The following is a 27,790-nucleotide window of genomic DNA, read 5'->3' on the forward strand; positions in this document are numbered from 1 at the left end:
GAGAGCCGGAAGTCATCGGCACAGACCGCCCCCGAGAGTCCAGCGCGCCCTCTGCCGAGCTGCCTGGCACGACCACCATAGAGCTCGGCGCATGGGGGAAAGAAGGGCACAAGACCAGAGAGGAAGCGGAAGGCTTCCAGCTCTAGAACAAACAGAGTGAGCGAAGACAGGATAGGCTAGAGCGCCGGAAGCCAGCCGACATATCAAACACGCTCCTAAGGAAGAGAGCCTTTGTGCTTGCAGGTGAGGTCACTTCCGGCACAGAGACAGAACACTTCCGCCTCGCGGGGAAGCCGCGTGTCCTTTCAAAGGACAAGGGAGAGGGGCGGGGCGCATGCGCAGTGCATGCGGGCGCGCGCGCGCGCACCTCCCCTTCCCTCCCCTCCCCTCCCCTCCCCCCCGCCCCGCCTCCCTCGCCCCTCTCCCCCGCCCCACGGCGGGCGGGGTCCGGTCCGGGCAGTTTAACGGCCGCGGCGCGAGGGGGTTTTCTTCTGTGCTTAATGAGTTATACAGGGCCCCGGGGGGGTGGGTGCGGATGTTTTAGGAGGAATTATACATACCGGCAAATGAACTTCTCTTTATCCTGTGTCCTGGCTAGAAGCTTCTTTAAGTAGAAATCCTTTCTTCCCTACATGGGGCTGGACTTTCTCCTCTATGTTTTAACAGCTGTGAGGTGAGAGGGGAAAAAAAAAGTTCTGGAAAAAGCCAGGGTCCTTAGAAATTTAAACTCCACTTGTCCTTTTTCTCCTTGCAGCTCCAGTAATCCGGGCCAGTGTTAATTGTGATGTTTAATGAGCATTGCTTGTCTAGTCTGTGCACCAGTGGTCTTGGAAAGAACAGCGTATGTTCTGTATGCAATGATTTGTTTTGTTTTGTATTTGTCTTAAGTTAATGCTGGTGAAAGGTGCCAGCTTGAGAGCCTTTGGGAGCATAGTTCTCCACTTGTTTGACGAACATCTTGTGCACTGCATCCACGGTGGTGTTCAAAGCATCTGCTGAGGCTGGCCCTGTTGAAGTGTCAGCGATAAGGATGAGAGTATGTTGCAGCCTATTCAGCCTTAGAAAGTCTAATCCTGGAGACAGACGTATGACTCAGAGTGGTCCTGTGTAGGGTTACTCATTGTGGGCATGTTTATAGAGTTAATCCCACAGATGGTAGAGGAGGGAACTGCTTTGGTGTCACACCTAATGTCTTTTCCTTCTGGGTAGTCATTGTTTTTTTGGGGGGACTTTTTGGCCATTAAAAACTACTTTTTTTGACACTCAAGTGTTGTTCTTTTTTTAACTGTTACTCCCTTACATCACAAAGCCTTTTTTAAAAATGCCTTTCATAGAAAATTGCCACATCCTTCCCTCTGCTGTGTTCAGGCATGTTTTACGTGAGTTATTTTAATCTTATGAGCCAATCCTGCCTTTCATTTCTACCTCTTTGATTTTCTGAGAATTCTTAAATTGTCTTTAAGAGACTGGGGTGTACATCTTGCATTCTAGGTCATGTTAGAACTGCGAAGAAGGTGGGTATCTCCTCTCCCTGACCCACAAAGAGATCATGCCTCTGAAGCAGTGGTTTCAGTTTGGGGTTTCACAGCTCCCTGTTGCAGGAGTTTCGATCTGTCCAAGTCTTGAGGTGTTTACTTTCCTGTCTTTGGCAACACCCAGTTGTTACTAAGCGTAAGATGAATAGAAGGCTGCACCTCTTTTCAGCTGGTCACAAACAATGGTGAATGAACTCAGGCATAACATTTATGTTTGCAACAGCCTTTCAGACCTTTCTTTTCTTTCTCCTAAACTTAAGAATCTTACCACTTTGATTACATCTGCTTTCCATGTGATGAGGGCCCTAAGTGCAAAAGAAGGAAGAGATCTGAGTTTTCCACTGGATCTATCAGCAAACAAACTGCATTTTCCTCCTTGCAACAGTGGTTAGATGATGCGTGAGAAAAACCTTTCTCTTGTCCCTCATTTTATTTTTGCTGGCAGCTGGAATCCCAAACCAGATTTGAAGCCTAATGGAGTGAAACACCCTATATTGTAATTAACACTGATCCAGAATAAAAATACTAGAACTATAATTATCTTGTAGCTGGTTGCGGAGAAAAGTGTTTAGGCTCAAGCCGGAGGCCTGGGTAGTTTGCATGCCAGTAACATAAAAGCTTGTGATGGGAGAAGGGTTTGTGATCCCGGGTTTGTCAGGCTTGCTGCACACTGTCCCACAGAGGGCAGTAGCAGGCAGGAGACTGGCTGTTTGGTTAACATCAATTCAGAAAATGCTCTTGCTGCCCGTGAAACTGCAGATGTAGTGAATCACAAAACAAAGTGACTAGTAATTGGGAAGGAGAGGAGGTCTGCATGAGTGACTTGGTCACCTGGAAGAGGGGTTTCCCAGGCAGGTGAGACTACCCACCTAGTCATCTTCAGCCTGCCAGAACCACTCTGTCACCCTCAGTCTGTTCTGGTGTTTGTTTTTTTAGTCTTGTGTGTCTGCATATGAGCCATGCAATATCTTTCACGTGTGCTTATGTGCAGTAGCAAGAGTTCCTGTGCACTTCCTGCTGGGCTGTTGGCTCTGGCCTGTGATGTTAGCTTCCGTCTCTCCCGGCAGGTTCCTCTTTCTTTGGCAAGTTGTTCTGTTGGAGACCTTTCACTTTCCCGAAACGCTGTATTGCGGTCCCTTGATCACTCTTCTTATTTGCCTGCTCCAGCTGACTGCAGCAGACAGTTCCTGGCTTTTTGGCTCAGTTACCTCTGCTACTTTCTCTTGAAACAGGGCTGGCATCTCTTCTCCTGACATCACCTCAGACCATGCATCTCTTACACAATCCTCTGGATTTGCAGCTGTACTATTCCCTGACCTTGGCTAAGCTCTCTTCTTTCACAATACTTCTAAGTACCTTTCCCAGTGGAGGGTTGCAATTAGAGAGGCAAGTACAGAGTTGCATATTTCTGCAGAGGAAGAGCAGGTTCGAGCTCCTTTAATCTAATAGGAAATTTCTTCTTCCCTTTCACATGCAGCACTTTCTTGTGGTATGCAGTCATCCACTGGAGTTGTTCCTTTCCATTTCTTTCAACATTTCCCTTTTTGCTGTAGGAAGACCTGTTGCTAGTGATCAAAGAGATTGTTCTATTATTAGAGGAGCAGAATGAGGGACTAGAATATTGAATAAGGGATCAGGAAATCTGCCTGCTAGATCTCTGCCATTGAGCATGTCTTAGAGTAAGACTTTAGGAAATGCACATGCATACTTGCTGCCTCAGTTTCCCCAGTTGTTAGCATGAAGATAATTTCACTTGCTTCCTTTGGCGAGTTGCCTTGACCTCTGTATTCAAAATTTCCTCTCCATGTTGATTCTGTCATTTTACCAGTAACAACTGGATCTGCAAGATCTGGAAGCAAGAGAAGCATAGGCCAGCGTTAGTTTGAGGTGAGCTGTACAGGTTGTTGCTTCCTCGTATTCAAACCCTCCTTTCAGACCTTGACTAAGTCGTCAGTGGTGCCCTCCCGTCCATTCTAGGAAGTGACAATGTCCAGCTACCCCCCAGGGAAGGCTCAGCTGGATTTACTGTTGCAGATAGTGACTTGCCAGGAGAGTCCGGGACAGGCAGAGGATGCTCTGAGAGCATCAGAAAACTGCTGCTGTGGCTGCTGCTGCTGAGAAACGGTATGTGCAGCAGGCAAAGAAAAAAGAAAACAGGATAGAAACCCTAGTTATATTCTTGGCCTGGGGGCTGTTAGATTATGTATCTGTGTAAGCCAAAAACAGAACAGGGAGAGGAAGATCTGCCAGTTTAGAGAGAATTGCTTAAATTTACTAGGCTGAAGCAAGCATCAAAGGCCCGAGTCCGCAAGGGGGATCTTCAGTGAAGTCATTTGTTGGTGAGATAGCTCCAGACTGGAACAGACACCAGCAAAGTGCACTCAGGATTTAAGTGCTGAGAGAGGCAGTTGAAAAGGTGAACAGATTCACCTGTTCTCCCTCTAGGTCTAGCTCTGACTTGCAGTGTTATCTCTAGCAGATGGAAGGGGAATAATTAGAAAGCACAAGTACTGGAAGACTGTTTTAAGAACCTGGATTTTGCTGAGATAGTTTAGCTCTAAAGAGCAGCAGGAGGGAGAAGGGGAAAAGTCCTGTTGCAAAGGCATTTTACATGGGCAGCCGAGCATAGATCAGTGAGATGAAGCTAGGAATCCTGGAGCAAATCAGGGAGCCCAAATGCAGCAAATCCCCAAGCCTGGATGATTAATACATCCCTGCATTGCGGTGACAATGAAGTGTGACTTAGTGAAGCGTTTGCTGGGGATGTTTGGTTTAGCAGCAATCTGGGGTGCTCAGAGATGCAGCTTTGTCCAGCCTCTCTTTACAAAGCAGCACAGGGAGGAGGCATTCCCTCTGTGGGGTGCCCCCCATGCTCTCAGTTGTGCAGCTGGCTCAGGTTTGACATCTGATGAGCTTGAATAGGCAGTTTTTGGCCCAGGCTTGAAAAACCTACGTTGCTGGTGATCCTGGTTTGGCAGCAGCTGCGTCAGGTTCCCTAGGAAACTTCAGTGCTGGCTTAAGTCTGGACTGTGAAACAGCAGGAGGAGGCAGTCTGATGGCTCTGCCTCCAGCCTGGCTGCTCCTTCCTTTCCACTTGGCATTGCAGCCAGCTTTAGGCCTGCTTTGGCAGCAGAGAGGCAGGGTGGAGCAGCAGGGCGGAGTGAACCCAGTGCTGGGGTATGGCAGATGTGGAGTTAGAAATGAAAAGAAGCTGAGACTGAAGAGGAGGAGGCAGCAGATGCAGAGTCTACATATTTCCTAGGGTGGGCCTGGCCTTTATAGGCTCATTTCTGGTCAGTGTGGCTTCATCTGTGTTAGTAAATGCAACAGGAGCAGGGCAAGGCCTGAGCACAGCCTCTGGATGGCTCACACCATGTAATTGTTAGCACACTGCCTGAAATGCTTTTGGTCTGTGCTGGCTGCACACCATGTTCCCCCTTAGCTCGGCAGGCTTTTCTGAGGGAACATGCACATTCTGGCTCTCACTGCAACCATGTCACACCTTTGCAGTCACCGATTTGAAGCCCCAGCTTCCTCTGTGCAGAATGAGGAGATGTCCCCCACAGAGGCTGTTCCTCTTTCCATCTTTGTCCTCACTCAGAGTGCCTTGCATCCTACCTGGGCCCTCCTCGTAGCGGCACTCTGGATTTTAGGAGGAGGGTGTGCGGTGGGAGTTAACGCAGCTGAAAGCAACCGTGTCGCAGCCTGGCTTGAACTAGAGGCATGAGACCTCTTCCCTCTATGTGAGCCACACTTAGCTACTGCACTGCTCCTGCTAACAGCTGGTTGCTGGTGTCTAGGACTTTCCAGCTCATCCTGAGCAGGGTCCTTGGGGAGCTGTGTCTCTGTCAGAGCTGTTCAGGAAAGATTCACACCCCTTTCCTAATGAGATGGAGTGAGTAATAGAGATGTTCCTCAGGGACAGTGTTGTAAGAGGTGCTACGTGCATGTTCGGGACCAGAGAGCAGGTCTCCACTAGCTTTTCCGTGCTGTTGTGCAGTAGACATTGATGCATGTCCCATCTTGACAGAAGAGATAAGCTATCTGCCTGCAGACGGGAACTTGCCTTGCAGTTACGGGCACCGTTCCTCACATTGTTCTTACCAGATCTCCTGGTTTGGCAAGTCTCTTTGTTGAACAGTGAACGGCAATGTGTTTGGGGCTGTTCAGCCTGGGATATGATATGATTTGTCTGGTGTGAGCAGTGTTCAAAGCATTTAGCTTGTAATACTCTTTTCCCCCTCTTGGGACAAGTGTTCTCCATCCAGGAATCTGACTGCAATAAAAGCAATTAATCTGCCTCACTGCAGCAGGGGTCTTGTGGGGAGCAGTGTGAAGGAACCTGGGGGCAGCCAGAGATACACAGCCATGTTCTTGCCTGGATGTATTGTAAGCGGTGGAGAAAATAACAACAGCAAAGAGGCACAAACTGGAGGGAAGGGAAGGACAGCCAGGGAGAATAAACAGCATGGCACAGCCACTGAGAACACAAAATAAACATCCACTGTGGTCAAATGAGGGCTTATATACTGCTGACTGGATATGTGGCTACATGGAATGGGTCAAAAGCAGGAGTAGAGGATGAAGGAGCAGTCAAGAGAAGGGACAAGATAATCCTGCGGGACTGGTTGAGAAAATAGTGTATCCCGAAATGCAAGGGGTGTCCCATAGTGCCCAGTATAGTGCTGGAAAGGGAAACAGGATGTCCCGGCAGTGCAAAGCAGTTGCTGTCCCCCTCCCTGTAGTACTGTGAGGAGATTAAAAAGCTCTTGGCATTGTTGTGACCAAGCAGGCTCTGCTGGTGCCTTTAAAAGCTCTTTCACCCAGGTGGAAACTCAAAGCAAGGCTATGGCTGTGGTTCTTCACTGGGGAGTAGGGAAAATGTAATCTAGCGCTCCTAATGTCCTTGAGAGTGGAGCTGGAACCTCCTCTGCACTTTGCTAACAACAGAATTGTTTCCCTGGGCTCCTGTAGTGGTTGCAGGTCAGGTTCAGCTCTTTTCCCTGCAGCTCACTCTAAAGGTTCATTGGTCCCTTTATTTCTGGTGTCCTTCTCTGGGAATGGGGGGTGGGGACAGGAACAGGGGGAGACAGTTGTGTGGGCCTGATCTTTTCTTAGGTCTTTTCTAGATGGCTGCAGTTCCCTCTTTAGAAGCCCATTTCCTGCACTGAGCCAGTCATTTTGGGATTTTGATTCCCTTTTTTTAGCAGCTTTTCTTTTCCATTTCCAGCTGGTTTGGTTTTTACTGTTTCATTTTGCAGTGCCATCAAAGGGAATCTGTTCAAACTAATTTCAGAGCAACAGATAGTTTTGACTTGACAACCCCCTTCCCTGCAGGCTTCAGCCACAATCTTGGATCAGAAGCTGATAGCCCCCTCAGACCCTCAAGGGTGATGGGAGTTAAGGTGGCTTGCCACTTCGCAGGGTGGGGAAGACTAGGGTTTAGTGATGTGATGATGGAAGAACAGACTTTTTTATTTGCTTTCCTTTCTAGCCCATAAGCTGTTAATTCTTGTGGCTTTTCAAAACTTGCTATTTCTCCTTTAGCATTTCTTTTTTTCTCTCTCTCTTTTTTTTTTCCAGTGGATGAGCCACCCTTGGCATCACTCCTCGTGTGTGTGACTCAGACAGATTCTGCTTGTCTGAAGGCTTCCTGCAAGTCCTCAGAGTTGTCCAACCCGCCTTGGCTAGTGCTGGAGCCTGTGAGAAACGCTCAAAGCAAGTAGTGCACTGCCAGCAGCCTTGTTCTTCCCGTGCGGGATGGACTGTGTGCACAGCAACTCAGCACTCCCTCTCACTGCACCCCCTTGCTGCTGTGTGGGGTTGAATCTGTGATGGCTGCTCCAAGCTTGACTGAGGGAGGTCCCCATGGATGTTTTGTGTATGGTGCAATTCTGCATTTCTTTTTTGCTTGTTTGAGTTCCATCCAGTTGGCCTCTTATTGTCTTTATTGTGGGAAATGATCAGGGGGAGTTGGACTTGGGGCATCTTGGAAGTCCCCTGGCTTAACATTTTTGGAAGGAGTCCATTCTTTCTGAATGCCTCTGGTTTTTGGACTTATTTGGACATACTTGAGGGCTGATTTTTTTCAGAGGCACTAAATGCCCAATACCTCCTACTGATATTAGATGGCATGGTGAGAAATCAGCATCTCCAGTATCTGGAGTACATTAGCCAAAGGTGCCCAACTTACATTCAGCTTCTGGGACAGGTTTGCAAAGCTGTATTTTGCAAATCTGGCTATTTTGCAAATCTGGCTATTGAGATGAGAATCCAAACAAGGACAGTTGTATTTCGATATATGCTTGGGTATTTGCACCTCAGTTTCCTCATGTGCAAAATGAGGAAGTTGCCATCTTCCTTACCCAGTGGTAAGATAAAGCTGTTGGAGATCTTTCTCTTCTGGTGCAAGATGCAAGTGGAGCATAAGACCTTATAAAGCTGATCCTTTGTGGAGAGCTCTGTGGGTGATGATTTTTCCTGTTTAGCTAATGATATCTCATCCAGCAAGTCTGGCATAAGCAGGGAGGTCCCAGAGGTGCGAGACAGGGGGGAGCCATGAACCGTCTATGTATCTTCTGCTTTGCTAGTGGGGAAGCTTTCAACATAAGCGCATTTTTTATCTCCAGGCATGTTTTTGAAAGCCTTTCTCACAATCCACATTCCTGGCCTGCCCCCATGAAGGAAGGCATTAGAGAAATGAAGACTGGAAACGGAATTGGGTGGCATGTAATCAGTCCTCTGACCTCCCTTCCCCCCCCCCCCCCCCCCAAGTGCCAGTCCATTCTCCTGTCCCTCAGGCAAGCTGAGGACCCATATGACATGAATCATCTGGCTGCTTGGGCTGATGAAATGGCTTTGATGTCTTATGAACCAGCTTTCATGCACACGAACCACCTTCCTCCCCTCCCCTTGCACAGCTTGTACCGCACAAGAGTGTTACTGCAGACTTTAGAGCTGCCTGAGAGAAATGTCCCCTGCAGTCTGTAAGGCCACTTGGCCATGGGGATGGAAACCTTCCATCAAAGTGCTTTGAACTCCCCAAGGACATGGGAAGTGCCAGTCACTGTGACACTGGAGCCTTCCTGATGCGGTAGAGAAAGAGATAGGGTCTGAGATTACACTGCTTTCTTTGACTCTTGATCTGCTTCACTGTTGTGGTGCAGGTTCCCTCCTTCCCTGATGCCCTGCACCACCTAGCCCTGGAGCTAGGTGTTTTTTAAAAGATTCTAGCTCTTCCAATAGCTGTGTCCTTCCTCCTCCTCATTCCCCACATCCAGAGGAAAAGAATTTGCACCCCAAAGGTGAAGGGAAGTGATGCTGCCAGAGAGCCTACAAGATGCTGATGGCCTCTGATCCCTTGCGCCCAGATTCAGAGCATGGGTGCTACTTCTATATTACCTAGCGAGGCTCAGGACTGTTGCACAAGCAGTGAGCTGGGGCATGGAGGATGGCAGGGGATTGCACCTTATCTTCCAGTCCTTTGTTCCTTCCCATTTTAATTGATTCAACTGCAGAGACTTCGATGTCTTCTCTAAAGCAGCTGTTCCTCTCTGGTTAACCTCTTAGGCAGAAGGTTAGTGCTCATAGGCACTAGTTTCCTAGTGCTCATCATTACCTTGGCTTCTCCTACATCTCCTGGACGGTCCTCCCCTCTACACACCCTTCAGATCCACAGACCTGCTTATCCAGTCTCCTGCTTGCTTCAGTGTTTGGCTGAGGTAAGTACATTTTGTTCTCTCAGTCCTCCTCTGTTAGGAAGTTGGCTGGTTTTCAGAGTTTAGGGATAGTTTGGGTGAAGGTTGTGGTATTATCTGATGAGAGGCAAACCAACACCTCTGTACTAAAGGGGAAGCTGGTCCTATCAAGCCTGTAGGGGAATCTTTGTAAATAGCAGGTAGAGGACTAAGCACAGGCATCAGGAGGTGGTGCAAAGCCTGTTCTCCGTCATGCGGTGATGGAATTTGCACAAGGATCTGGGTGCATTGGTAGGACCTATTGCTCAGAGGGGCTGATGTTCCCCACTTGTTTTTAGAAAAGCTTTGCACACCCAGGGTCTCTGAAAATCTGGGACTCAGCTTCTTGAAATACACCCTGTAATCCTCCAAGGCAGGGGGGGCATTCCCAGCCAGGCTTCACAGCAGGGGGAAACTGAGGCAGAAATGTGGCTTATTCTAAGAATTACAGGGAGGAACTTATCAGGGCACTAGATGAGGTCAGAGAACATGGTTTAAATCAGGTCACTGCTCGGTATTTATTGTGTAGAGTTTTTTTCTTTTTTCTTTACTCTTGCACTGAAATTCTTCCCCAGAGGCTATTCAAGGAAATAAATAGCCAGTGGAAAGGGACAATAGCTTGCTGTGGAGTACAAATTATATGAAGCAGTAGGAAATAATAGCAGAGTGAACAGCTGCTACTCTAAGAAAGAATGCATGGTCTCTGCAGCTCTTTTTGCCTTGAATAGACACTAAGGCCTGGTAGGCCTGGTCTACAGCACAGACTCCCTGGTGCCTCGAGTGCAAAATTGGACAGAAGCTTTTCCCTCATAGCATCTTTCTCTAGTGCTGATTCTTTGGTGTCTAATTAGTTTTGAGCTGAAACTACAGCCTTTTGTGAGAGCAGTAAGGGGATCTCTTGCCTTTTCTCTCAGGGCTTGGTTAGACATAAGACAGTGGTGCACACATTCCCACATCCAGCATCATTGCCTTGCCTTTATTTCTTTGGAATCTGGGCTGAACACCATGTCTAATATATGACAATTCATGTCACTTCATGAGGGGACTCTTTATAGCTTGTATCCACTAGAGGGGGTGTGTTGGCTGCCCTGTCCTCTCAGTCCTGAGCCCTTTTTCAGAGCACTGCGGGGAGGGTGGGATGGGGACAATGTTGCCTGTTGGGTCTGCTGGTGTGGATTTTAGGGTGCACCTCTGACCGCAAAAGGCCCTGTGAAACCTCTCTGTGGGGTGGTTGTGCTATGTTGGCCAGGACATTGGGAAGCTTGTGATTTTCTTCAAGGCTGCACACCTAATTGACTGACTTCTTGCCCAAGTAAGGAAACAAAATAGTACTGCTGCCAGCAATGATGCCTCCAAGGATCTTGGCAGCCTGTCTGGGAGGGTAGCATTCAGTCTATCCTCAAAAGCAGTGTGGGTGCCAGCTGGTAGCAGTGGCTGCTGTAAGCAGTGGTACATGAGGTGCTGCTGTCTGGGGCCACTCCAAGGGTCCTGAGCTCTCATAGGTGCTTTTGGAGGCTTGAGATCTCCAGGGGTATAGGGAAGGCCAGGAAGGACTGTTAACCTCAACATCCACCTTATGAGACCTTGGCAAAAGAAGTTGCCATGTTTCATGCAGTGAAAGTATCATTCTCTTCCCTTTCTGCCCCAAACTCTTCCCTTGCTACCTTGTAATTGGCTGCCCTTTTCCTCTCTTCATGACAGCACCATGATTCCTCCATATGCAGTCTAAAACACTGGCAGCATTTTAGTGACCATCTCGCTCTGCTCCCCAGGTCAGGCAGAGACCCCTCCGAGCACTGCAAGACTCAAGGGTCCCCACGCAGAGGGGAGGAGGTGTGAGCCCCACAGTCACTCTGCAGAGGATCTGCCCTGCCGCCCTTCTGTGTCCCATGGCTGAAGGCCCACACAGTTGCGTTGGTCTCTTCCCTCCTTAAACAGGTGCTGCCCTACCCTGTATGATCCTTCCGTTTCCTCTGTGTGAAATTGCAGGTCTGATCCCTATTGGAAGCTGAGCTTGCCATTGGGTGAGGCATGTCCTCCACCCTTTCACCAGTGACTGCTTGTCATGTCTCTGCTATCCCAAGGCAGCCCTCTGGGAACACAGCAGGGGCTCCTCTGGCTCTAGCAGTGTGAAAGCAGGTGTCTAACACCAGTATAGGCCAGGTATCCTCTAGCCAGGATAAACATCTATAGGGGATCCTGGTCAGGCACTCCCTGGCAGGTGCCCTCTTATCCATGTCTCTGGGGGTGAAGGATTCCCAGGTCCTCTGCACCAGTGACCGCCCCCTCAGGATGCCAGCAAGACCTCCTGTAGAAGTCCTTCCTGAGAAGCCTCAAAGCTTCCACGTCCCTACATTTTCCTCCCTTCACAGACCCTCCATCTCCTTTGCAGGTGCCCTTTAGCCACGTTTCCTCTATCTTTGGGATGTGCATTCCCACAGCATCACATTTTCTCAGAGATTTTTGCTTTGGATTGTCTGTATGGGGAATATCAACTTGCCCCCTACTCCCTTCTGCCATCCCATTTGCACCTTGACTATAACTAACTCCTCCTGAGCACATCAGGAATTTGGGAGATGACACACTGCAGCAGCCAGCCCTGGTGCAGGGAGAGGCAGGCAGGTGTATGTCGCTCAAGCTGGCTTCAGAGAGTGCTAGATGAAAATACAGTGTGAGGATCCCTGGCTGAGCTAGTGAAACTTCCCAGCTCTGCTTATATGGAGGATCTCAGCTCTTCTGGGGTTGCTAAAGTCTCAGACCCTTCCTACATGGGGAATCCACATCCTACATGGGGAATCCACATCCTACATGGGGAATCCACATCCTACATGAGCCAGGCCAGCTTTACAGAGTTGGCTTCTGACCATGAAGAGGTTCAGCTTCACAGATGAAGGAAGTAGCCATCACTGGCAGAATTTCTGCCTGATTACCCACTGTTGTTCCCAGTGGCAAATAAAAAAGGGGGTTGATGCCCCTGCTGAGCATTTGTGGAAGGGGGTTTAATTTTACCTTGGCAAAAATCTCATGGCCCCTTTCTAAACAGTTTGTATGTCTCTTTCCTGCCTCTTGTCTCCCTCCCTGTATGTTCTCACATCCGTGATTCTTGTAACTCCACATGTAGCCCTCTGTATGAATGGTTCTCCCCATCCCTCAGACACATGCTGCTCTCTCTCCTGGACAGCTACAGACTCTGCCAGTCAGTGAGATCAGCTGATAAATCCTGTTGACAGTTTTTTTGTTTTTTTTTTTTTTTGTCCACTCCACACTGGTCTGTGTGGGAAGTGGGGGGCAGGATCCTCTAGTCAGTATGATACTGGCTGAAGACATACGCCTTGTCTCTGCCACAGCATTCCTGTGTGGCCTTGACCAGCCATGCAGGACAGGATTTTTCTGACCAAGTTTAGGATCTGTCTTGGGGCATGATGTCTTGAGCCCTAGAAGTGTATGTTTCTACCTGGCTTAAAATAAGTTCAGGTAACTAACTGTTGTCGTGGCTACGTAGTCAGTGGCTTCGATGGATGAATCCTGTTCTTATCCTTGCAAATGGGAGCTGCTGGAAAGAAAGCTGGGATGCTCAGATGTTTTGGAAGTGGGGCTTTTGGCTCTGCATTCAACACTGGGAGGGCTGAGGGGGGAGCAAGGTGATGCGAACCTGTGTGTGGGTGGGACATAGCAGTGCAACAGGAAGTGGGCCCAGTGCCAGGAACCACCATCTGCAGCACCTGCTCCTGCCACCCGCAAGCTTAGCCTGGGGGGGGTTTCATGAGTGGCTTAAGTGACCTTGACAGCAAATAGATTTCCAAAGCTTGCTGGGGTTTATGACCCTCTGCTAACAGGAAACACCTCCAGAGGAGGAGTGCTTATCAGCACTTACCTCTTCTCGCTTCAGAAGCCTTTTGGGGAAGGGCAGACCCTATCTTCCATCTGGCTGTGCAACAGCAGGATAACTGCATCCAGCTGCTCTCTGGAGGGGCGGGGCCTGGGAGGGGGAGTGAGGGACTGCTAGTCTTCCTCACATTGGCCTCCTCCTCCCTCTTGCTTTCCCACTGACTTCTGGAGTCTGGGAATAGAGCACCAATTTCTTCAATCAAATCTGGGACACTGTTTCCTGACTTGCAGCTTTTACTGCAGAAGGAGATTGATGGAGTGATGCTCCCTTGTGAAGACAACATTCCTGTTTCTTAGGGTTAGGGTGGACTGAGCTATGCTTGGCTCCTGAAGCTAACAGGTTTGGATCTCATTGGAGCTTGAACGGGAGATTGCAGAGAGCTTCCAGGTATTGCTGGGGCAATCTACACAGCTGGGGCTGAATCTAAGTCCACAGAAAGTGAAGGAGCTGGGATGCTTTATTGGCTGAGCTGTTACACAAAGAAAAGAAATGAACATGGCGGTCACATCTTCATAGCCAGCTGGGATGATACTTGTCCTATGTGGGGCCTGGAGTTAACACCACTAAGGGCTATGTGTGCTGATCCCTCCACAGGAAGTGCACTGAGGGGGCAGTGGGGCTGGAGATTGATTAAATCTCCCTGAGTCCCTAGTGAAAGGAATTGTGTGTGGGGGAGCTATTTCTCAGGATCAAAGTCTGGTTTAATAGCAGTCAGTGGTGCCTTGCAGAGGCAGGAGTGCTGTTAATGTGTAAGCCACAAGGAAGTTCAGGGATGTAAGATCTTCTGTACAGAGAGTTTCTGAGCTAAATTGCCTGTGGCTTCCTACCTGGTTACTCTGCTCTGCTGAGGAAGATGTCTGTAAGGGCTGCTGCTGCTCTCTTCTATTACCTTGGGGTCCTCAGCTCACGGTAGTGGGTAGTCAGCAATGCTGAGTGAGGGATGGGCATGCCGCAGCCACTTCCATTCTCACCAATTGCATTTCCTGGGCTGGGGGTGATGCTGCCCACTGAGAAGCCTTTGGGGACCCCTGTGTTGGACCCCCCTGCTTTAACCCTCTTTGTATGTCTGTTGTCATGCTCTGTCTTTCACTATGCTACAGACAAGCCTGTTTTCATCTCTTTTCTCTCTTATGTCTTTTGTTGCTTGCTGGCTTCACTCAGCCCTCTCTTCCCCTCATTGAGTGAGAAGACCATGCAAGACCTCCAGTATGGGAAGTTTTAGGCCATGAAAGGAACATTGGCTGAGAGCAGCAGATGTTTTCTTGGCTAAGGCACCTTCTCCAAGTATTGTGCTCTTACTTGTAGTGTCTGAAGGAGCCCCACAGGCCTTTTTTTCTCTCTATCTTAGGAAGTGTTTGAAATCTTCAACCTGCATCTGAAGCCTGGGGACAGCCTGAAGATCAAGGGCAAGATATCTGAGGGTGCTGATGGGTAAGTATGAAGAAACCACTTCAACTCACCAAGACTGAAGGTAGGCTGCAGAGGTGGGGGGGTTCCTATGTCACCGGGGATGCCTGTCCAGTACAAAGAGCCTGAGCCTGAGCATAGCTCAGTGTTAGGAGAGCCCCTACACCACTCCCATTCTAACTACCCCAGTTCATGAGTAGAACGAGGAAACAGGAAGGGTTAAATATCTCCAATGCTGATGGAGGAATTGGAGGCAGAGCTGTGTGTTAGATCTCAGATACTTCTAAGACCCTGGCTTGCCTGCATGGCTGACCTTCCTCCTGCTCACCGCAGCTTCGTCATCAACCTTGGCTACAGCTCCTCAGATCTGGCATTGCACTTCAATCCCCGCTTCAATGAGTCTGTCATCGTCTGCAACTCCAGGTGCTCCAAAGCTTGGCAGCGGGAGCATCGTGACAACCACCTCCCTTTCTCCAAGGGCTCCACTATCAAGGTGAGGGATCTGTGCTGGCATTAGGTTGTGTGTGTGTGGAAACCCTTGGTTAGCATGTTCTTGTACACCGCTTCCTCCCAGCCTGCCCTCCAGAGCCTCCTGCACCCTCTCAACAGCTACTTATATTCATCCCCTGGTTGCTTCCTCTGGGAACTTTGCATTAGCCTTTTCTGTCTTGGGCTTTGTTAATACTTCCTGCTCCCCATCCCTGCCCAGCACAGCTCAGAAAGTGAGCACACCTGGCGTGGGTATGAAAGTAAAGGGAGTCTCTAAGAAGCAGGATCTTGCTGCTCTCCTCCCTGTTTCTCTCCCTCATTCCCTCCCAGGCAAACACAGGTTTCAAGGCAACCCAGAGTTGGGAGCAATGTAGTGCAAACTTCCCTTCTTGCCCTTTCTGGTCCAACTAACTCTCCCTCAGCCCTTCCATCCTCAGCACTCCTGGATCCACACTGACAACTTGTCCCCCATCTCCTTCTGCCGGGGATGCTGTCCAAGTTGCTGCCTCATGCTGTTTGATGCCCCAGTATTTTGATAGGGCTGCTGTTATGAACAGTCCTTTTCCTATTGCCATGGAGTGGAGTCTCATTTTGTCAGCCGTTGCTGGCTCATGGGGAACGGGTGGAGAGGCAGTGGCAATGAGGAATGATCCCTTTAATTTGCAGCAATCAGTAATGAGTTTTCATCTTGTCTGTGCATATTTATCTGTGAAATTTCTTTTGCTGGGTCTTGTTCAGTATCAGTGCCCTAGTGAGCTGCTGCAGGGCTCCTAAGGCATTCAGGTCTGAAGTTTTATCTGCCCCATTCAGGGCAGATCTAAGCCACTTTGTGTAAAAAGATGCAGTGGAAACTGCACTTAGGTTTAACTGTTCTAACTAACCTGAGCAGTTGAAACAGCCCCAGGAGAGATCTTTTTCCCAGATCATAGTCTAGATACAAACTCAGACCTTTGGTATCAGTCGCTCATTTCCTGCCTGTGATGTGCTAGCTCAGCTCAGTCCCCAGCACCTTGCTTAAAGCTGTCAGGACCAGGTCTGACCCAGCCAGGTCTTTGGAGTGGATGCTTACCTCCTATTCTCCTTCTTGTCCCCAATTCCTTCTCTTCCTCCCCTCTCTTCTCCTAGCTCACCATTGAATTCCTGGCAGACAAATTCCAGGTGAAACTACCAGATGGGCATGAAGTGGAGTTCCCTAATCGACACTCCTATGACAAGATCACCTACATGAGTGTCAAGGGAGGATTCAGGGTCACCTCCTTCAAACTGGACTGATGGGCACCGCTTCCTAGCTCTAATAAAGATCCAAGCAGTGGAACTGTTCTCTCCAGCTGCTCTGTCTTCTGTGAGATCTCTGGCTTAATGTGAAATACTGATAAAGCCTAAGGTTTTCTGCCAAAAGGGAAGGAGCCCTTGTTGGATGGAAATAGCTCCCAGATAAAGCCAGGTGCCTTTTCCAGGTCAGACCAGGATGTAGGGATGAATAGATGGCACACAGGGCAAAGCAGGCTGTAGGTGGGGGTGTAGGAGGATGAGGAAGGCAGTATGTGATTGCAAGTGAATGGCTGTATAATCTCTTCACAGTGCGCCATTTCTTCCTGCACCCAGGTTTTGGGAAGGAGGGAAACAAAACCATGATGTGAGCAATATGGCATTCAGTGCCACAAAAGCGTATAATTAAATGCTAGGTTTGGGAACCTCAGGGCATGGGTTTGATGTTTTACTCTTGGCCTCTTGCAGTAAACAGGAAGGAGGAAAGGGGTGCCTTGCCCTCCAGCAGGAGCCGTACCAGGCAAAGCGGTGGCCCTGGGAATGGAGCACAGGTGTGCCTCTGAGCTGGCATTCCTGCCAGCGATAAGGAGCTGTCTTCTCCATCTTTTCCTCTTACCTCACCTCACTTATCTGCTGGCACATTCCAGCTGGTTTACCCATTACTCAGACATTTCCACACAGTATCATACTCAGTATGAAAGTGAGGCAGGGGAGGGCAGCAGGAAGGAGGGTATTTGGTTTGGTTACACTATTCAGCATCTCTCGGTCTGTGTCTGTCACACAGGATTACAGGCAATTACTCCTGATTAGCTGCTGCTGCTGCTCAAATTAAAAAGTGTCTCACAAGCCACAGGGAGGGAGAGTGGGCCGGGAGCACACTGGGTCAATCCTGTTCCCAAAGTCCCCAGGGAGAGAGACTGAAATTTGCAGAAAATGAGGTAACAGGGATATTGCAACACTAATGCTGGAAGGAAGGATAGGAAATGTCTTAACATAAGAAAAGCAGGCTAAACTTTTACCTCCTTGCCCTCATGAGATTGAGGTAATGGGAAGAAGACTGCCGCCTAGAGAGATGGTGTTAAAGCTCTGAGTGAGACTGATGTATGATAGCAAACAGCAGACTTCAGAGGACTTTGAGCTGGGTGGGATGAGAGTAGAAGAGAAGAGAAGAGCATGGAGGGTCCAACCTAAAAGGGCATTGCAATGCTCCTGCCATTCCTCTGTGCTTCCACACTGCCTCCTTCAGTGTAAGCAGCAGCTGTTTAGCTCAAAGCAAACTGTGAGTGCAGTGTTCCACAGTCTGTGAGACTTGCTGCTGCCTGAGTGTTTGGGCGGAGGTTTCCTGAAGGATTGGAAGGCCTGTAGCCAAGCCAGTTTTGGGAATGGTAACAATTTGCTTCAGGGTGCAAACTAATTGTTGCTGAGTTGGAAAAGAAACTTTACACTCCCCTGTATGCTACATGGGGCTGGGTGAATAGGAGAGAGGGTTGCTTTGTGTATTAGTCACAGTGAGAGGCAAGGTACTGGACTAGGTGTTCCAAGCATCCCCATGGCACTGGCAAATCCCACTTCCTTGTGAGCCCTGAGTGCATAGAGGAAGTGATTTGGGGGCTAGGACTGGAATGTGGGCAGGTGTGGCAAGAGATGTTAAGCTTGCTGGGTCACTGCAGCTGTGGCGAGGCTTGAGGAGGAGGCACCAGAAGAGAAATTAGTATCAAAACTGGTTTAATAAGAACAATAATAAGTGCATGGGATACAGAGTGGAGGCAGAAAGGATTTTCCACAGATGTGGGTCATTGGTCTGGAGCTTGTATTACAGTGCAGGAAGAAGAGGGCAGGGGACCTCATCCTGAGAGCCAGAGTCCACCCGACAGAGGGCGCAGGGGTGGTGAAGGCTGTAGAGGCTCAGGCCCTGCTGGTTGTCAGTGGCTGGAGATGGGGACTCCTGGAAAGGGCTGACTGCCCCAGCTTGCTGCTGCCTGCTGGTGCAAGGCAGAGGCCTCTGGAAGTGGAGATCAGCTGCCCATAACCTCGATGACCTGACTGAGGAGCAGCACTCAGACATGCTGCTCCCAAGCACAACACACGCGCACACGTTGGAGCCTCTTTATTATGCTTGGGAGTGTTCCCTGACAGAAGCAGCCTGCAGAAGGACCAGGCAGTGGGTGAGCTGTGTGGGAACAGAGCCCTTTGGCCATGGCCTGGCATCTCCCCCTGCTACACACACATTTCTGTCCCAGAGAACAAGGGCAGTCCTGTGAGGGTCCCTTCAGTGACCTCAGCCCCCGAGCATTTCAGCTCCAACGCTGTGGCACAAAGGCGCTTCTATGAGCGTCACTTTGCACGTGGGACAGCGTGGGGGGCAGCTTGTTCCAGGAAGGCCATGTCACTGAGAGACCCTCGGTTAGAGGCCTTAACCATCCACAAATACCCCTTGAGGGAGGCACTCTGGAAAGAGGGATGTGTGAGTAGGAAATGGGGAGAGGAGGAGAAGAGGGAAAAGAGACAGCCCAGATCTCAACTAGCCAAGTGGCTGCAGAGAGAAAGTCTTGTTCTGAGATGGGATGAAAGGAAGGGTAAGAATTGACCTGGAAAAGGGTATCTCTCAGGCGAGGCTATTGTGCGATGGGGAGTCATCCAGTGGTGGGAGGGCCCTAGCATCATGTTTCTTAATCTTGATGACTGGAGATGACTATTGAGATTTTTTGGGGCCCAAACTACAGAATTTGATGATCTGACAATCTCACCCCTGTGTCATCAAGGCAAGACATCTTTCCCTCTTCCTGCTGCAAGAGGGCAGGGGTTAGAAAACAAGACTTCCTAAGTGATGTTCAGCAGCAGGAGGCAAATGGAAAGCCCCCTGCAATTATCTTTGTGAACAATCTTGCCTTCCTTAACACTGAGCTCGTGGTTTTCTGGAGGGGAAGGAGGGAGGCACAGCTCTGTATGTTTGTCTGGCCCCTGAGCCTCCAGCTGACCTCCCCAGGGCACGCAGTAGTTAGATATATGTGCTATATGGGAGAGTCTTCTACTAGCCAGAGCTGGGCAGACCAACTTCTCTCATGTGCAAGACATATCAATGGGAGTATGTCCATCAAGGCAACCTTGCCAGCACAGAGGGGGCTTTGATGGGAGGATGGAGCATGCCGTAGGTGTGTGAGCTGGGCTAAGCTGAGGGTTGGGAGAGGTCCCCTTATTTCTCTGTATGCGGTACTGCAGCCACATGAGAGAGGAGGGTGCTGGTGTGGGTTGGGGGGGAGGGGTCTCTGTGAGGCAGGAGAGAAGGCCTTGCTACCCTCCAGGCACCCCAGGAGTGGGCTTGGTGTCACTGCCCTGGTGGGGGCAAGAGGCAGGAATGTGAGCCGGATTCCAGAGCCTGCTCCAGCCGGCTTGTGCTGCTGGTCTGGGGGCATTGCACACGAGCTACTGCCTCCTTCCGAGCTGAGACAGCTCTCTGCCATGCTTCGTCCCAGCGTGACTGTCTCAGAGCCCACTCCTGACTCACTGCCTCTCCAGGGCTGGGTTTTACGTAGGGGGAATGAGCCCTGTGTCTACAGTCTCTCTCTCTGTCTGCTCTCTGTTTATCACCTCTCCCTTTCCCAAGCAAAGTGTTTGCTTGCCTGGAGGACGTAGGATGGGGTGGAAAGGAATTTGGGGTTTCTTTGGCGTATTGGAACATTCCTTTGGCACCTAACAACAGCGAGGTCAGGAGGGGGAAGGGTTGTGAGCATTTGTCTCTCCCTGCCACAACACCCAGTGCTGCGATGCAGAGCACAGCGGGCCTTCCCTTGCTCACCATGGCACCCTCACCCAGCCCTGAGGAGCCTTCTGGGAGATGGACTACCCTCTTCCACCCTGCCCGCACCTTCCTGCACCCCACTGCCCTCAGCTTGGTGCATCTCCAGAGGAGCATGACTCAGCCAGGAGTTCGCCCATTGAGTCTGTTGTCAGCTCACTTGTGGAGCTGGCAGCTGAGGGAAAGGGATGGGGAGAAGAGTAAAGACCGTGGCACTGGTGTCTTTGGAGGGGGGCTGTGGTGGGAGGGACAGTTGTTCACACCTTGACTTCATCGTCCTCTTCCTCCTCATCAGCGTACTCAAAGGAATTGCTGCGGCCATCCTGGGTGCTAACATCCCCCTCCTGCAGGCTCGAGAGCTCATTCTCTTCCTCCTCCTCTTCCTCTTCTTGGTTCCATGGGCCCTCCAGGGACCGGCTTTCTGTTGTCACTTGTGACTGCCATGAGCTGCTGCTGGGGCTCTCCCACAAGGCCTGCGTCCGGGCCTGTCGGGCACCCTCATTCTTTTCCTCTGAGCTACGTGGGGTGCTCGTCCCACCATAATGGCGAGCCAGGACACGGGCTGCCCGGTCAAACTCTCCCGCCTCTATGGTGCAGTCATTCCAGTGTCCCTGCCACAGGGTCCCTCTGGACACTGCCCCTGACCCCTCTGCCATCCCTGAAGCCCAGCCAGAGCCCCTAACTTTGGCAGGGTCCTCTCCTATGTGCTCAAGAGCATGTGCCTCTCCATTGGCACGGACAGTCAGTCCTAGCAATGAGCTGCCCCCGGACAGGTTAGTTTGCCCAGAGTGGTCCCAGAAGCTGGATACTGCCTTCCCCTCTGCATGGGCTATGCCTGATCCCAGAGAGACTCTGTCCTCAGTCCCCTCACCATGCAGGAGAACATGCCCACCAGGCAAATCTTGGCCATTGTCCCCTGCCTCATTTCCGTTGGTTTCAGAGAAGCTCATCACCTGGAGGAGCTCGCTCATCAGGGAGGGCCCCAGGTCCAGGCGGAAGGAAAGCAGGGAGTCCGAGCGTGTGAGCTCTGTTTCCCCAGGGAAGGTGCTCTCTTGGGCCTTTTCCAAGCGAGGGACACGAGGGATGGTGCAAAATCCAGACTCCAGTCCTGCAAGGCACAAGGAACAACTGGTGAGAGGGGGCCACAACTAAGACATCATGATAAGATGAGGCCTGTCTTAGGACTCCAGAGGACAAGGGACACTGATGCTAAATTGGCACACGTCACTATCCTGTCAGTGGCTCTAGCCTGTGAAGGAAAGGCCAAGTTTCATCCCTTACTGCCCCATTGGTCCTAGGCTCACCAGGTCCAGCAAACAGAGGGTTCACAGTAGTGCACCTCAAGGATTGTTTCTCTGTGTGGACATCTCCAAAGCCCAGAGTTTTCAGTGGAGGTCTCAAGGTGGGCAGCAGGTTTGGTAACATGCTGGTGGGGGACAAGCCATGCAGGTGGGACCAGGAGATGGCAGTATTGCCTCAGCTTGCCTTTCCCTTGGAGCCCAGCCATGTCCACGGGCTGCCACACGCACCCCCAGACCCTCCTGAGACCCTCTGCCTCAGACCTCCCTCCCTGGAGAAAAGCTGAGCCACAGCCTAGTGTTTTGAGGCCAGAAAAGCCATCCCACTGACCCATCCCATCATTATTGCAAGCCTTCCCTCAAGGGTTTGACCCAGACCATAGTCAGCAGGGAGGGATGTAGGTACATAGAGGAGGAATGGACCGAGACCCATGAGGGACATGTGGAGATGGAGGGGTTGGTAGGTTAGGGGAAGGACCTGTAATAGGCCCCCTTGGCCTTGGTACTTTAGCATTTGCCCCACTGTCCCAGCACCCACTTGGCATCCCCAGGGAGGCTGCCAATGAGAAAGGCATAGGACTAGGGGAATATAAGGGGCACCTCCTTATAACTACTTCACACAGGCTGCCAGCTGAATGCAGGTTATGGGGAGGGACTGCTGCCTGCCTGCCTGGGCTGGTGCTGGAGGCATGTGGAGGAGAAACATCTGTGCCCCACCCTGGGGGCATGCTGGCAGGAGACACCCAAAGAGCAGGAGCATGGATACCAATTGAAAACAAGATGAGAGTTTCTCCTTGTAAGGTTTACCAGGGCTGGGGACTCTTAAGTGTCCTGTCTCTGCTGAGAGCCTAAAGGTGATGGCTGTCCCTCAGTTGGGAAACTGAGGCACTGTGTGTCGGAGAGGGACTGCAGAAGAAGGGCAGTGTCTCAGAGCTAGCTTCCTAGCTGGCATCTCACCCCTGCCCTGTGCTTCACTCACCGTAGGCCTGATGCGTTTTGGAGAAGCTGCTGGAAGCACTTTTGAAGGAGAACTTGCTGGTCAAGCTGCCTCCGCCATTGCTGCCCCCATCATACATCCCCTCATTGAGCTGCGGCAGTGACACGGCATTCTTGATGATGGGTGAGACAGCTGGGGGGGCAGGCGATGTCTCTGCTTGGCTCCCACTGCCCCGGCTCCTCAGTGGTGTCCGGCGGACGTGCCGCAGTGTCCGGGTGAAGAAGTTGTTGGCTTTGGCTGTGTCAGCCCCACCATGGTTGCTGAGGAAGGAGGTGTCCCCGAAGACGTCTCCGCCACGTCCCACGTGCATGGTGTGCCGGAAGTCCCCAAGTGGTGGGCTGATCATATCTGGGGTCAGCTCTGACTTCAGTCGCCGCTTGCCATGGGAGCCTGACACCCAGCTGATCACGGGGAGCTTTCCAAGGCTCATATTGCACCCTGTTGTGCCTGCGCACCCACACCTTTAAAAGCCCAAGAAACTAGCCTTCACTGGGCCTTCAACACCAGGGTGGCTTGTCACATCCCTGGCCTCCCCGTCACTCTTGCTCCTGCCCCTGGTGCTCTCAGGGACCTGGGGGCACAGCTCACGTTTTGGTCCCTTGGCTTTAAGAGTAGCTGGTGGGATTTTTGCCTGTCTCCCTGTTTCTTTGCACTGTTACACTCATGAAATTACCCACAGAGTGTATGTCCCAGACCTATTGGCTGCCAGAAGCTGCCCCAGTGAGTGGCGCAGGGGACTTCTGGCTGGTCATATAACTCCTCCTAGAGGAAAATGGGAGAGGGGAGTCTTGTTTTCTTGCCCCCACCTCCCTGATGAGGATGGTGGTGTGAAGGTGTCTCAGAGGGGTCTGCGGTCACCCCAGGTGCTGCTTTTGCTGCCGGAAGCTGTGTCTGGCTGGCAGCGAGCAAAGCCGTGGGTTTAGGGCTAATCCACTGTCTTCCGTCTTCTGTTGCCTGTGCCTCCTCCTGCTGGGAGTGTGGAAGCTGGTTCACAGATGGGGCAGCAGGTCACAGGAGCTGGAGTGAGGGGATAGCAGGGCAACTGCCTTGATCCCCTTGTAAGCAGCCTAAACAAGACAAAAGGAAAGGTGAAGCCGCTGGAGAGGATTTTCCTAATTATGCTGCCTGGAGGAGAGGTGTACTCCAGAGATCGGCTGGGCTGGGTGGTCCTGAAAGCAGGGAGGTTAAAGCCAGTGCATGTGTCCTCTTCTTGAGGTGAAACAAGAAGGCTTCCCCCAAATGTGTGACCTCCAAATCATTCCGCCCTGTACCTCTCAGACCCCTTGGGTTTGCCCATTGCTCAGACCTAAGCTGAAATCCGGTTCCCAGATGGCACCTCCTCCCTGACAGGCAGGAGCCTTGCCCTACACAGCTGTGTGTGCTACCAGAGTGAAAAACCTCTCCCTCATTTTTGCTATTCAGCCGAGCCCTTCAGGAGAGGGTGAGGCCTGGGGACCAAGTAGTTCTCAGGGAGGAGGGGTGGCGGGGAGGGGAAGTGAAATATTTGTATATTAGTTTATTTGTCCTCCTTTGGCTCTTTACCTCCCTGGATCCCTAAGTGCTTGGCAAACTTTGCCAGAACTTGAACGTAACAGCATGGAGTCGGAGCCTGAGGCGTAAGGGGACAGGCAGGGGAGAGCAGCAGGCTGCTTTTCCAGCAGGGAAATTGAGGCATGCCAAAGGGAGGTGGATTGCTCAAGGTCAGAAGAGTAGGTGGGACAGGTCTCTGTGCTCAGGCAGATCTGGGAGACAGCAGCACTGGGGGACAAGCATGCAAGCAGCGGCTAGGCATGCAACAGCAGGGCGATGACCGGATGGCTACATAGCCTCTCTGCTGGAACGGGTCAGCGGGGAGGACACTCACATCTGCAGAGCCCAGGGCGGTGTGCATGGCAAGAGGGAGAAAGGGGGCTTGGAGGAGTTGGAAAGAAGAGAGCCCAAATCCTCAGTATTTGGGGCACCCCAGCATGTCAGTGACCCAAGTCTCCTTCCCAGGCATGAATTTGGCACTGCAGGAAGCAAGTCAATGGGTCACTGAAGGCTGTGGGGGCATGTCCCTCCCCAGGCTCAGCCTCTCTCAGAGGCTGGAGGCTGGGGCTGGGGGAACAGGATGGAGCTGGGTCCTTTCAGCACGGCCAGTTGCTGAAAGGAGCATGCCAAGATGAGATGTATGAACCTAGCATCCATTGAACTCTGTGTTGGAGCCCCCCTGGCCACCTGGCTCCATCTGTCCCACCCCTGCTACACTGCCTACTTCTCCTCTGTGTTTGTGGTCACCTTGAAGCAGGTGGCCGGTGCCAGTGAGAGCAAAGCCTCTGGCAAGGGGGAGCCCTGGGCGTTGCGCTGCTTTCTTGGCTGGCTACACGTGTTTCGCCTTGCCCTGGCCTTGTTTGCTCACCCAGGGCCCCTCTTATCTGCCAGGGGTTAATGCCTGAGGGAGGGAAAACAAACCTCCCCTTGTAGCTCTGGGCACCATTGGTTGCTTCCCTTGGTGGCGGGGGAGCACATGGACGGTGGCAGTTTTGCTTCCTGCTGGCCTTCACCTCCCTGGCTCACAGTGCCTCGTTCTGCCTCCTGCACATGGAGGCTGCGCATCCTTCCTTGAGGCTAGGATGGGCCACACATGTGGCAAGTTTGGGATGGGGGGATGAATGGGGAGAAAGTTCCTCTCTTTGGCATAAGCTCATCCATAGCCACTGGCCAGGGCTCTACTGGGACTCAAGGAAAGCAATTGGTGCGGGCACTGCTGTCCACCCTGCAGCACAGCTGGGGTCTAAGAGTCATACGGAGAGAAAAGTGACCTCATTTTGAGCCTGCCCCTGAATTCCCTAGGAAGGTATGTGACCCTGGAAGACGGTGTTATGTGAGTTACGACCCTTTATTTCCCTGTTCTCCATTCCCTCCATACATGGGACTCATTGCAAAACTAGAAGTGGGGACTGTGCCCTTCAGCAGTGACATCTGCATGATGTGGGGCACATGCTGTGGGCTAATCTGAGGAGAGAAAAAAGCCGCCCTGGGTCCCCTGCACAGCTGAGCTGCCCTGAGGACCTCTGCCCCAGAGACGGGGTGGGAAGGTAAGGGGAAGGGGGTTGCTAGAGAAGAGGCCTGCCGCCTCCACACTCACCTCCTGGTGAACCTGCCAAAGGAAGACATGGGAGGAGGAAAGTTTTTCTCTCTATCCACCCGTCCCCTGGCCATGATGGGGACACAAGCCTGTGCTTCCTGGCCCTCGGCTGTCCCTGGCTGCTTCCCAGGCAGTAGGCGTTGCCTTTCCCTGTACTGGGAGAAGGAGGGAGGCAGCTGGTGCCAAACCGTACCTGGACGGCAGGTTTCTGGCAGGCCTGCTCAGCTTTTTCTACCTCCAGGCCCCTCTTTTCCCCTTCTCCTCCTTCCTCTGGTGCGTATCCAAATTGGCCGTGCCCAAAGCCAGTGCAGGCCCTTTGAGCCCTGCCCTCCCTCTGCCCAAGCGTATCCCTTTTTGCCAGAGAAACTCGTGATTCTCGGGGCAAAGGGTCACCTGTGTGCTCCTCTCTGCCAGTGGGCGAGGGGAGCAAGGGGACCCTGTGTCTGGCAGTCTGTCTGTCGACCGGACACACAGCACTCCCATCTGGCAGCCCGCCGTGTTTGCCAGCCTTGGGTGGGGCAAGCTTGGAGCCTGTCCTCACCTCTCTTTCCTCGGCATCCCCTCTCCCCATCTCCCTTTTCACGAACTCTGGGAAGCCCTCTTCTCTTAAAGGCAAGCCACTAAAAGGCTGTCGGCACCTCCTCCTATTACTACTCTGGCCTCCCCCATTTCCCCCACTGAGTTCAGCTGGTTTTCACTGGTTTTCCAGTCACCGGGAATGGCCAGAGCTGCTCTGCTTGCTGGGAAGAGCGGAAACCAGAAAGAGGGGAAAAATAATCCAGATGTCTAGTTGGCTGGAGTTGCTGAAACCAGCCTCTCCCCGCTCCTTCTCTTCTTACACCCCCCCCCCCCCCAGGGGACATACTCCAAGGAGGGAGAGGAGATATTTGGGGTGGTCTCAGTAGGGGGAAGAGTGGGTGCAAATTGCTGTGGGTGGGCAGGAAATCTTTCCCAGCCTTCCCGAGCACTGAAAAACTTCTTCCTGAAGGAAGAGAAGCAGAGGCTTCACAATTGGGGCCACTTTGTTCGGGGATGGGGAAAGCCAGAAGGTACAGGGTTTGGGGAAGGGAACCATGCCGCCAGGGAGGGGGAAATGGGCTTGGCTGGCCAGGCTGGGCCTTTTCCAGCTCCTCTGGAGCAATGCCGGGCAGTAGGCGGACAAGCCTGAGTCTGACTCCCGCGCTGCCTGCTGCTATATATATGTTTATATCTCTCTGTATAACAAGGGTGTTTTTCCAAGCCGACACACTTGGACATGGAGGAAGACTGGTGTTCCAAACACAGGCAGTTTCCAGCCATCCCCTCCCTACCCCCTTGCCCAGAACTGCTCCCTTTCTTGCTCCAGAAAAACAAAATTGAGGCTCTGAGAGACTGCAGGGCTTCATAATATATTCAGAGCTGAGGGAGAAAGCTGGCAGCGGGAGGGGGTGCCTTGCTGCTTTCCCAGCTCTGGGGCCACTTCCTTGGGGCTCCCTTCTTGCCTCATTTTTTTCTTCTCTCCCCTGGCCTCTCTCCCATCTCTTTGCTCTGTCTTTCCATTCCTCTTCTCTTCATTTCCTGTTGCATTCCCCTCTCTTTCATCCTCCCTGTCTCCACATCTTGCCACCCCTCCCAGTTCTCCCACCCCTTCAATCCCTCTCTTACCACCTTCTCCAAACTTTTTCTTCTTCGAAACATCTCTCCCCGCCCCAAGCCCTACATGCATAGGAATCAAAACTTTCAGGATTTACCTCTTAAGAACCAGGGCTTTTGTTTTTGTCCTCCAGCAGAAAAGTTCAGAGACGCTCCCAGAGTGCCCCTTCAGCCTGCTCCGAGGGCTACCAGTGCTGTGTCCCTGAGGAGGGGGGAAGGGGAGGCATACCCCCCCCTTTTCCCACGGCTGCCCCCCCACCAACACTGGCTCCCCAGGCTGCTCTTTTGGCTGCTGTGCATAACACACTGGTGCCAGTGGAGAGAGGGAGCGAAGCTGGCGGGGAGGGGATGTGGGAAGGAGGGGGCGGGCTGCAGCGCTGCTGAACCAATCCTCGCTAACCCTAAGCAATCTTTGCCTCAGCAATGAGACCAGAGAAAATGAGATTTATTCCAACTATCCAGGACAGAAAACTTCAGGAACTTCTGTGCCTCCCCCCTCTTCCCTAGTACCATTTCCCTTCCTCTGGGATCAGACTCTGAGTCGCCTGTGAAGAAGCCCAGGTTCAGTGAATTTGGGGGAAGGGGAAAGCCCAGCTCTCTAGCAGACCTGATTAA

At 51.6% G+C, this 27,790-nt stretch overlaps 2 protein-coding genes and 1 long non-coding RNA gene across 3 annotated transcripts; 2 read left to right on the plus strand and 1 right to left on the minus strand.

Annotated features, from left to right (window-relative positions):
• The first annotated feature begins 145 nt into the window (after positions 1–145).
• LOC135328504 (uncharacterized) lies at positions 146–9,389 on the plus strand. Its single transcript, XR_010389440.1, has 3 exons — positions 146–243; positions 7,119–7,416; positions 9,105–9,389. It is a non-coding gene; the product is annotated as an uncharacterized LOC135328504 (long non-coding RNA).
• Positions 9,390–13,863: 4,474 nt separating this feature from the next.
• LGALS2 (galectin 2) lies at positions 13,864–16,383 on the plus strand. The gene is made up of 4 exons (XM_026112576.2): positions 13,864–14,019; positions 14,509–14,591; positions 14,901–15,060; positions 16,182–16,383. Exons 1-4 carry the CDS (start codon positions 14,014–14,016, stop codon positions 16,326–16,328), a joined length of 396 nt encoding a protein of 131 aa, XP_025968361.1. The 5' UTR covers positions 13,864–14,013; the 3' UTR covers positions 16,329–16,383.
• A 1,650-nt stretch (positions 16,384–18,033) lies between these two features.
• Positions 18,034–27,535, minus strand: CDC42EP1 (CDC42 effector protein 1). Its single transcript, XM_026112575.2, has 3 exons — positions 27,274–27,535; positions 22,399–23,483; positions 18,034–21,229 (listed from the first exon to the last, which is right to left on the minus strand). Exons 2-3 carry the CDS (start codon positions 22,844–22,846, stop codon positions 20,379–20,381), a joined length of 1,299 nt encoding a protein of 432 aa, XP_025968360.1. The 5' UTR covers positions 22,847–23,483; positions 27,274–27,535; the 3' UTR covers positions 18,034–20,378.
• Positions 27,536–27,790: the final 255 nt, after the last annotated feature.

This window comes from Dromaius novaehollandiae, chromosome 1, assembly GCF_036370855.1.
Source record: "Dromaius novaehollandiae isolate bDroNov1 chromosome 1, bDroNov1.hap1, whole genome shotgun sequence".
Classification (NCBI taxonomy): Eukaryota; Metazoa; Chordata; class Aves; order Casuariiformes; family Dromaiidae; genus Dromaius; species Dromaius novaehollandiae.